At 41.3% G+C, this 11,047-nt stretch overlaps 1 protein-coding gene across 1 annotated transcript in view; it reads left to right on the top strand.

The window, feature by feature from the left end:
* The first annotated feature begins 306 nt into the window (after positions 1 to 306).
* LOC133384149 (flavin-containing monooxygenase 3-like) overlaps positions 307 to 11,047 on the top strand; it is a 52,799-nt gene continuing 42,058 nt past the window's right edge. The window contains exon 1 of the mRNA XM_061626072.1: positions 307 to 840. Coding sequence (XP_061482056.1) covers positions 345 to 840 — 496 coding nt within the window. The 5' untranslated portion in view covers positions 307 to 344. The remainder of the gene's footprint in view (positions 841 to 11,047) is intronic.

Raw genomic sequence — 11,047 nt, 5'->3', positions numbered from 1 at the left:
ATGCTGTATGATTTTTAATTGTATTTTTATTGCTTCTATTGTATTTTGTTGTACTGAATTCTATGGAATTTAAATTGTAATACAATATATAAGAAGTAAAATAAGCAATAAAAATAAAATCAATATGAATATTTAATTCAAGGAATGGAAATGGAACAAAACTGGGAGGAAAGTGCTGAGCAATTTCTTTGTGTGGTTGGCATTGGTTGCAAACAGCAAGTCATCTGTGTAAGGGTGGGACACGGTTGGAAAGGCTTGTAGTCAAAGCACTCCACAGATGTTATCTCCATTATCTCCATTATGCAGGCATCATATCTACCTCATGTAAAGTGGCAGAGGTGACCATGGTAAAAAGAGTAGCTATTATTGGCGCTGGAGTGAGTGGACTGGCATCCATCAAATGCTGCCTAGATGAAGGACTGGAACCTACCTGCTTTGAGAGGAGTGATGGCATTGGGGGACTTTGGAGGTTCACGGAATCTGCAGAGGATGGCAGAGCCAGCATTTACCACTCTGTGTTCACCAACTCTTGCAAAGAAATGATGTGCTATCCCGACTTTCCTTTCCCAGAAGATTTCCCAAACTATATGCACAATACCAAGCTTCAAGAATATATCCAGATGTACGCCAAGCACTTTGATCTTGTTAAATACATAAAGTTTAAGACTCTTGTGAGCAATATTAGGAAACGTCCAGATTTCCCTACCACAGGCCAATGGGATGTCATGACAGAAAAGAATGGCAAGGTGGAATCAGCCATATTTGATGCTGTTATGATTTGTTCTGGACATCATGTCTATCCAAATACTCCAATTAATAGCTTTCCTGCCACATCACACTGTTGGTTCATATTCAGCTTGTGATCAACGACAATTCCAAGATCCTTCTCACATGTCGTACTGCTGAGCCAAGTATTCCCCATCTTATAACTGCATTTGGGTTTTTTCCCCTAAGTGTAGAACTTTGCATTTATCCCTGTTGAATTTCATTCTGTTGTTTTCCGCCCAGTGCTCCAGCCTATCAAGGTCCCTTTGAATTTTCTTTCTGTCTTCCACGGTATTAGCTATGCCCCCCAACTTTGTATCATCTGCAAATTTGAAAAGGATGCTTTGTACCTTCTCATCCAAGTTGTTAATAAAAATGTTAAAGAGCACTGGGCCCAGGGCAATTTGCTTTTCAAAAGTTACATTCTCATCTTCTCCTTGATTGGGTGGTCGGTAGTAGACTCCAAGCACCACATTCCTTTTACTACTTGCCAGAGCTTGGAAAGGTTACTTTTTTGAACTGCAGCTCCCATCAGCCACAGCAGCATGGTGCTGGCTGGGGCTGATGGGAGATGTGGTTCGGGGAGGTGACTTTTCCAAGCTCTGCTACTTGCCCCATTAATTTTAATCCAGATACTCTCGCTAGAGCTACCAAGCTCATCTTCCTGTATTTCCATGTAGGGATATATATTATTAACATATAGCGCAACTCCACCTCCCTTTTTATTCCTTCTGTTCTTCTTGAACAAGTTGTATCCTTCAGTCTTTATTTTTATTTTCTGTTTAACTGTATTTGTTTGTATGTCATATATGTTTTTGTGATTTTATTATTGCCATGTATGTATTTTACCCTATGCTGTTTACCGCCCTGAGAGCTATTTGCTAAAGGCGGTATATAAATGCAACCAAATAAATAAAATAAATAAATTATCTACAAAAAATCACATAAAATCTGTCAGTATTTTCTCTTCTCCTCCCTTGCCCTCTCCATACCCCAAATAGTCTCAGTTTTGTCTTTTTCTTCCCAAACCTCATCATGCAGCCAATTCCATGCATATTTACTCAGAAGTAAGCCGCACAGAGATCAATAGTAGATGTGCATAGGACTGCAGTCTTAAAATCCCATGTACCTTTACTCAAAAGGAAGCCTAACAGTGTTCTATGGCACTTATTCGCAAGTAAGCATCATGGTTGGTTTATTCATTTGTTTGTTTGTTTGTTTGTTTGTTTATTGCACTTATATACCGCCCCATAGCCAAAGCTCTCAGCCTTGAAATCTCTTGTGTTTTTTCCTTCTCTCTCTCTCATACTAAGAATGTCCAGCCTGCTGAGGAGGAATACTTCCACTTTGGGGAGGGCTGGCAGTGCACTAAAGGGGGCCAGAAAACACCGGGGAAGGATGTAAGAGGGGAACACTGGCAGTTCTCAGAAAGGAAGACTGCTGTTTGTCAAGCCTTTACTTGTTTGACTCGACTCCACGACTGCCTTGGCACACACAAACCCTGGAAGAGAGAAAGGGCAGGAAGGCCCACCAGAACAGACACCAATGGTGAGGAGGGAGATACAGACTGCCTACTTTCTGCAGTTACCACAGCTAGAGTTGCAGGGTTGGGAAAAAGAGGTTACTACCACTCCACCTCCTGGCCAGGTCCATGGCCTGAGACTGATCCTGTATCTTTAGGAGAAGAGAAGGTCAGCCAAGTGCAGGTGTTCTTGCAACTCTGTAATGGGAAAAACCACAAGGCGGAATTCTCCCTTCCCCCTGCACAACTTTTAAAGATACAGAAGACCTCTTGGAGACCAGGCCTGACAACCAAGAGGTCTTCTGTATCTTTAAAAGTTGTAGAGGGGGGAGGGAGAATTCCACCTTGTGATTTTTCCCCTTACAGAGTTGCAAGAACACCTGCACTTGGCTGACTTTCTCTTCTCCTAATGATACAGGATCAGTCTCAGGCCAAGAACCTGGCAACCCTTCTCCTGGTAGAGGGGACTTTTCATATCCAGTAATCTTCCACGTCCCAAAACAAAGATTTAGAAGAAAAGAAAGTGAGACAAGGGGGAATGTGGATTGTACTCAGACCACAGTTTGAGAACCTCTGGTCTAGGAGTACCTGATACAGTAATAAGGTAAAGTTAAGCAGATGCGAACATGATGAATCCCTTGAATGGGGGACCATAGAAAGTTCTATGTAAGTGTGCAAATATTTGATAATGACATACAGACAGGTGTGCTTGGTGGCTGCTGTCTGCCTTTGGAAGGCTTTTCTAGAGTTAGGCCAAAGGTTCTTTTCTGGAAGTGATACAAGAATTTTTTTATTTGACCTCAGTTTAGTGCAAGAGTTGTTAACCTTTTTGGACCAGTGGGCACATTTGGAATTTTGAGAAAGTGCCATGGGTCACAAAATGGTTACCGTGGGGGTTTGGCATAGCACAAAATGGCTGCCACATCTTAAACAGCAGAAAAAAGGACAGGACCACAAAATGGTATGGACATTCAGCCCCCCCCCCAAATCAATTGGGAAAAGGCACTTACATCAGCCGCCACAACACTCGCTCAGAGAGGGAAACTCTTTATACCTCTCCTGTTCTCTGAATGAAAACAAGGGTAGGGATCCAATCCTTGCACCCAATGAGATGTTTAAGAGTCTGTGTTCCATGTAGGAGAGGCCAAGCCAGTGCAAACAGAAGCTGAGCAGGAAGATAAAACAGTGTCTCGTACATTATGGTTTTTTGAGGGGATATTTTCTGAGACCTTTCATGGGCACCATATGTGGTTCTGGTGAGCACACTGGCTCCTGTGAATGCCACATTGGCAACCCCTACCTTAGTGGATTGAATTAGATATCTGCATGGAATATTTTTGTAAATATTGTAAAGTAATCTTATCTTTTTAAAGTTTTTCTATTAAGCTTTAATGTTTTCCACCCTGAGCATTCTGAAACAGGACTGATTCTGTTTTTTTTTTTAAAATCACATCAGTAGTTCACCTGTCCTCCAAGGAGCAGCATATCTAGTTATCCCATTTTATGTTCACAGCAGCCCTACATGGTAGTTTAGTCTGAAAGATATTGAGTGGCCCTCAGCTTCTCACTGAGCTTCATAGCTGTCACCTTGAATTTCTTCTGAAAAATAAATGGTATATATATTAAAATCAATAGCTGAATGGGTATCTGACTCTGGTCATAGAGCTACGTGAAAGTTCTGTCAGTGTGAGGATTTCTCCTTGCACGACACAGCATTCTATCCTCCTCCTCCCCGTGTGCCCCCTAAATCTGTTTTAGGGTTTCTCACAACTATCTGGATCAGATTTGGTGGGGAGCAGGGCACATGTGGGGGAGGAGAAAAGTCGGGTTGCCCACACATAGATCCTTGCACTGACAGGACACATCAGCTGAATACAACTCTAATGCTACCTCCAGGATCAGAGAGAGTATGCCTCTGAATACCAGATGCTAGAGAAACCTGGTCACTCTCTGGGTAAATCCAAGTAGCTGCGGTGGCCAAGAGTGTGTTCCCCCCCCCCAGCTTTGGGTGGTATGCTGTGGTTCTGTCTAGAGAAGTCTGATCTTGCCTTATCACATCCAGACTAGACTACCATATTGCACTGTACATGTGGGGCTACCTTTAAAGATGATTCATTAGATTAATTTATGGAATGAATTTATCTTCTGTATTTATGTTTCATTTTATAAATCATAACATTTGTTTTAAACATTAGATACAGCAGCTTTGTAAAGAAGATTTCTTGAAAAGTGGGGTATAAATGTGTTAAATTTACTTCTATATTTATCTTTCATTTTATAAATCATAACATTTGTTTTAAACATTAGATACAGCAGCTTTGTAAAGATTTCTCAAAAAGTGGGGTATAAATGTGTTAAATTTACTTCTATGTTTGTTTCATTTTATAAATCATAACATTTGTTTTAAACATTAGATACAGCAGTTTTGTAAGGAAGGTTCCTTGAAAAGTGGGGTATAAATGTGTTAAATTTACTTCTATATTTATGTTTCATTTTATAAATCATAACGTTTGTTTTAAACATTAGATACAGCAGCTTTGTAAAGAAGATTTCTCGAAAAGTGGGGTATAAATGTGTTAAATTTACTTCTATATTTATCTTTCATTTTATAAATCATAATATTTGTTTTAAACATTAGATGCAGCAGCTTTGTAAAGAAGATTTCTCAAAGTAGGGTATAAATGTGTTAAATTTACTTCTATATTTATGTTTCATTTTATAAATCATAACATTTGTTTTAAACATTAGATACAGCAGCTTTGTAAGGAAGGTTCCTAGAAAAGTAGGGTATAAATGTGTTAAATTTACTTCTATATTTATGTTTCATTTTATAAATCATAACATTTGTTTTAAACATTAGATACAGCAGCTTTGTAAAGAAGATTTCTCGAAAAGTGGGGTATAAATGTGTTAGATTTACTTCTATATTTATCTTTCATTTTATAAATCGTAACATTTGTTTTAAACATTAGATACAGCAGCTTTGTAAAGAAGATTTCTCGAAAAGTGGGGTATAAATGTGTTAAATTTACTTCTATATTTATCTTTCATTTTATAAATCATAACATTTGTTTTAAACATTAGATACAGCAGCTTTGTAAAGAAGGTTCCTCGAAAAGTGGGGTACAAATGTGTTCAATTTACTAAATAAACAAACAAACAATAGTGGGAGAAGGCATGTGCCCTCATGTCCTATTGTCTACTGTGGATAAGAGTTTACAGGCCTTTTGCTTTGATCCAGCAGGGCTCTTCTAATATTCTTAGGAATGTTTCAGTACAGTGCATCTTACCTTGATGCAGAGGACTGGAATTTATGACCTTCATGTTGATTATATGGTTCAAATGTAAGCCATCTATCTTTGAGAAAGTAACGTCTTATTTCATTAAGGGAAAGTAAAAATTTCAGCATGTCACCTTTTAAGACAGACCTTCTGGTTATGACCCATATTTAGCTTCATCCTTGTTTGCATTCAAAGTAACAAAATATGGAAGAAAAATACAGAGGAAAACACTATAAAATCTTTTTTTTAAAAAAAACCACCTTAAAATCTGACTTCATCATCTGATGCAGCTGTAAACACATTTTTTATGGAAGGCTTTGAAGGTTATGAAAGAGAAGGGCATAAAGTGTCCTAATAGACTTTTGAGCAGAAATTCAACCTTTATTGGGGAACTTTCATGTCCACAATAACGACTTGTCATCTGTCTCATTAAGCTCGTCTAGAGATTTGTCCTGCTAGGCAAGATCTGTGGCCTTCTGGTTCATGAAAAGCGAAAAAAGTTGCATGACTCGGCACGGCATGGCAGCTGAATGAATCGGTCAACCTCTAAACTGGATTCCACAGACTTATGACTATGGCAGGAATCACCAACGTGGCATCCACAGGCACACAAAGGCCTTCCCTGGCCCTCACAGTGTTCTCTCCCTGCCCCCAATGAAGTTCAGCTTGAAATAAGTATTCTGTCATAGGTAATAGAATCAGTTGTAATGTGCACTTCACTGTGAGGGGTGGGTCAGTGGGGCCCAGGGTGGGTTGGTGGGGCCCATAACCATTTCTCTGGTTTGCAAATTTTTCCATGGGCCCTAAAAAGTTGGTGACTCTCATCCAACAGACACCATTAGAACATGGGAATGTGCTGCCAGGACTCTTCTGCATACCACTCTTGTAGGAACCCTAGTCTTTACTCCTCCCTATCCTAGATGTGACAACCAGTGCAGGTGTAGCTGCTGAAGTGTAACAACAGGTCACATTTGCACTATACATTTAAAGCAGTATATCACTTTAAAACAGACATGGCTTCCCCCAAAGAATCCTGGGAACTGTAGTTTGTTAAGGGTGCTGAGCATTGTTAGGAGACCCCTATTCCCCTCTCAGAGCTACAGTTCCCAGGGTTCCATGGGACAAGGGATTGAAACCACTCTGATAATTGCAGATCTGTGAGGCATGATAGTAATCTCACCCCTGGAGCTCCAAAGGAATTTTGGGAAGGAAGCCCACCCTATCCCTTTCTGCCATTCACTCCTATGAGAGCAAACTCCTAGAAAAAGGGTAGATTCTAGCTCAAGGCTCGATTCTTCTTTCTCATACACACACACATAAACACACACCATTCTTCTCTGCAAGGAACATCAGGGCACAAGACATGAGACCAGGAGGCTCCAAGAAAGGGAATTCTATTGCCTCAGAGCAACTGCAACTCAGAGCAACTGCAAGGAGCTGAAATTACACAGGAATCTAAGGCATTGAATCCCTGGTCTGGGTGCCTGGTACTGGTTTCAACACACACCTACACACACACAACATTGCGATTCATATACAGCTGCAAGAGCTCCTCTGAGCACTAGATAAATACTGTAAAGTATCAACCCTTTCCCTGTCTTATTATTATTATTTTAAATAATAATAATAATAATATCCCACCCTTCCTCCCAGAAGGAGCCCAGGGAGGCAAACAGAACGCTAAAAACACTCTAAAACATCTTAAAAACAGACTTTAAAATATATTAAAACAAAACATCTTTAAAAACATTAAAACAAAACATCTTTAAAAACATTAAAACAAAACATATTTAAAAACGTCTTTTTTAAAAAAAAGCTTTAAAAACATCTTAAAAAGCAATCTGGAGTCTCATGCCAAATGGGAATACTCCCGCCTCTTTTCCCGTGCTCTTGTTACCAAAGTGCACTCTCTCCTCTCTTTCTTCCCTGGCCAACTCTGCTGGATTCAGACTCACTGGCGTGTTCTTCTGCGTTACGTTTAATGTGAAATCTCCATTTAGAGCATTTCATAGATCAGATTACAGATTACACAGAATTCTGCATCTCTACATAGCATAAGTAGGTATCACTACTCAAAGTAAGACATTATTGAAGCAATTAGACACATGCCTGGAGACCCTTTAAGGACAGTCAGAGCTCTTGATTTGTGTGGGGAAAATTTCTCTGAATGGGGCTGCATGTATAAGAGAGCACACCCATGGACAAATGGAAAAGCTGGCACTATCTGCAAGTGCCTGCGCATCTGCCTGCGGGTCATTGGTGATAGCAGCACTTCATCGAGATCCTGCTCAGACACTGCTTCTGCTTGAGCCTCCAATTCCTCCTCCTTGAGAGGAGGTGCAAGTGGCGGCAGCTCAGATGAGAAGGGAGGGCTGAGGAGAGAGAAAGGGGCTGGCTCATTGTCAGGTAGTGTTTCTTCAGTTGTAACTGGAACTACAGGGGTGAAGCTATCACTGTCTAAAGTGCTGAAGCCTCCTCCTGTTTCAGCCCCCTCCTGCTGCAACCCACTAGGTCTCTCCCCAGGATCCGAGACGTCTTCCTCCTCCTGAGCACTCTAGGAACAGGGCCCATGACACTCTCTCTCACTCACTTTCTCACCTGAGAATTTATTCCCCACGTTAGGGTTGTGAATGTAATAGGGTATTAGGTAGGTGGCATGAGTGGATTTGTGTTTTTGAATATACTGTACCGCATTGTTTAGTGTGTCATTGAATTTCCCTTCAATGACACACTAAACAATGCGGTACAGTATATTCAAAAACTGTAGATTCCCCACCCCTCTTTAATAAATCCTGTGCTTCAGCATTCAACTTGAAACGTTGGTGTGGGTGTGAATGCCTGGATGCTAAACTCCATTAGACACGTGCCCAGGATGGCACATGGTTGACCCACATAAAATATCTCTCCCTATCACAAGCTTGTTCAAGGACCACTTATGAAGTGCACACACATGCAAGTCCCCAGAGACATGTTTAATAGTGCAGACTCTGGCTTCACAAAAGCAGCATGGTGGATCAAATCAAGATCTACTTATTTCAGCATTTTTTGCAGGGCACTCAGAAACAAATAGGTAATGGGTGATCCACCAGAAACTGATCAATGATCTATCAGTGAACCATGATCTACTTTCACCCAGCCATCCTCCCCGTCTTGCTTGCTTATTTTCATTTGTATCTCACCTTTCTTCTATAGCATCTATATACAGTTTCCAGGCAGCCTGGACAGACCTGGACAGATCACTATGTCCCCTCCGTCATTTGCATAGTGCCTAAAATATGCATCGTAAGTGCTAAAGGTGCATCATAAGTGTTGAATACCAACCCCTCTCAAAAAGCCTGTGATCCTGGCAGAATGTAAATCAGAGTTATGGCAAGACAACTTCTTGGGAAACCAGAAGAGCAAAGACATCCTATCGCAAATCTAGCACCCTATTTAAATGGAGAATATTGAAGTATAATGCAATGCACCAGATATAATGTGCCATATGGTACAGTGCAGCCTTGAAAAAGTCCCATATGCTCACCCTTTTCATCCTAACCTAAGCATCCCATGTGTTTGCAATAAGCTGGTATTAACTTTCAGTTCTTCCCATCCTTACCTTTTTTATTTCATTTTAAGAAGCCTCAGAAATCAAAATAAGATGAGGGAGAAAATGAATACTTAAATGTATGAACTTCAAAGAAATAAATATCAAATCGTTTGAATCTATAATTTCACACCAGGATAGGTTTGTTGCATTTTATTCTTTAGAAAAAAAGGGAAAAAAGAAGAAAAGCCCATCTTCACTTAAATGTGCTAACTATTCTATGGTTGGTTAAAAGCCATTTTTGCAGCCGCAGATGGTGTCAGCTGTGATAAGACCTCCTGCAACAGAGATCAATAAAGCTTACTTTAATAGCACTTTTTTCTTACCCCAGAACCTCCAACATTATTTTGTGCCACAATGACCACTATTAGGTGGGAAATAAAAGGAAGCTGAAATCTATCAAAGTTTTCTTAGGAAGGAGGATTAGTTCAGAATGCCACAGCATGATAGCTAAAGTTCTCTATCAGCACACGGCTGATGGGTGGAGAAAGACTGTATTACTGTTGTAGGGTGGTGGTGTTTTTTTCATTTCAGGGGCAAGAGACCTGGATTCTTTTAATGAAGAAACAAAAGAACTCCCCCAACATAGCTGCAGACTGGTTTTTTAAGAGTCTGTGAGCATCCAATTCAGAAACTTAAGAGAGGTTTCTCCTTGGCCGTCTTGCAGATGGGCAGCAAGACTAAGAATCTTTTCTACTTTTTGTTTGGGAGCAGGTGAAGCAATGGGTTGTAGGGAAGCATAGTGGTAAGGCGAATGTTCTCCTAGTGCAATGGAATGTTCTCCCTCCCCTTCTCGCTCCTCATGCCCCCATCTGTTCTTTGGGGTTCCCCCCAACCCTCCAGAGCAGATCTGGGGACAGTGCAAAGCACGCACAAGGGGAGGAGGGGGAGAAATCCTATTGCACTAGCCCAACCAATGTTTTAAAGGGGCACGAACATAAAGGCATCCTTGGAATGGTACTTTTGTCTGAGGTGAGCCAGGAACTGTGGAACACACCAATGGTCAGAACCAAAGGGCAAACCAAGAGGCAGAATCAAGGAGTCTTTCCTCCAGCAGGTTTTTCATTAGTGAGGGATAAGTCAAATAAAAAAGTTCCACCAAAAGAAAAATTACTTGGGAGAAGCCAGTTGAGAGGGTGACTGAACCCTGCTTTCAGTTCCCCCTTTCTGTCTGCTTACATTGTTCTGTAAATCAGCGGCCTTCAGCCTTTTCAGACCCCGAATCACCTTTAACACAAACCATCACTGGGGACTCATTTCTTCTTCTTCTTATCATATTGATACATGCACCCCAATCTCCGAGTGGTGAGAAACTCCAGAGGTTCTAGCACGTAGGCAGGGCTTGGTTTCCTTGGAATGAAGGTTACTGGAGGTTGTGGTGTCTTTAGAATAAATGGCTTCGTAAGAGCCACCTCTAGCCAAGGCAAGCCGTGAGGAAGGCGAGAGAATCCTAGCAGGACCTACACCAGCTGCTGTGGCCTCCTGCAAAACTCCATCTGCAGGCTTCCTCGGGTGTCAGCTGCTACTCCCTGCAAGGCCTTGGTGCCAGCCGAAGCCAGTTGGGGCTAGCAAGGGAGAAGACAACTGCCAGAGGGTGGGGAAGAGAGCTCCCTTTTATAAGAGCCACCTCTAGACAAGGCTCCCCCCCCCAATGTCAGGTTTCTTTTAATGCCTCTTTACAACAAGGAAGAATCCCAATGTGCCTAAAAGAGGCAGTTGTAAGGCCTTTGTTGAAAAAGCCCTCCCTGGATCCCTCCATAATGGGAAATTATCGGCCAGTCTCCAACATTCCATTTCTGGGCAAGGTAATAGAGCGCCCATTCCTGGAAACGCCTGATTTGACTATGGTGATGCATGCCTTAGTTACATCCCGTTTAGATTACTGTAACGCGC

Source organism: Rhineura floridana, chromosome 4, assembly GCF_030035675.1.
Source record: "Rhineura floridana isolate rRhiFlo1 chromosome 4, rRhiFlo1.hap2, whole genome shotgun sequence".
NCBI classification, from domain to species: domain Eukaryota; kingdom Metazoa; phylum Chordata; class Lepidosauria; order Squamata; family Rhineuridae; genus Rhineura; species Rhineura floridana.
Note: the sequence above shows the minus strand (reverse complement) of the source record. Positions and strands in the feature narration are given on the sequence as shown.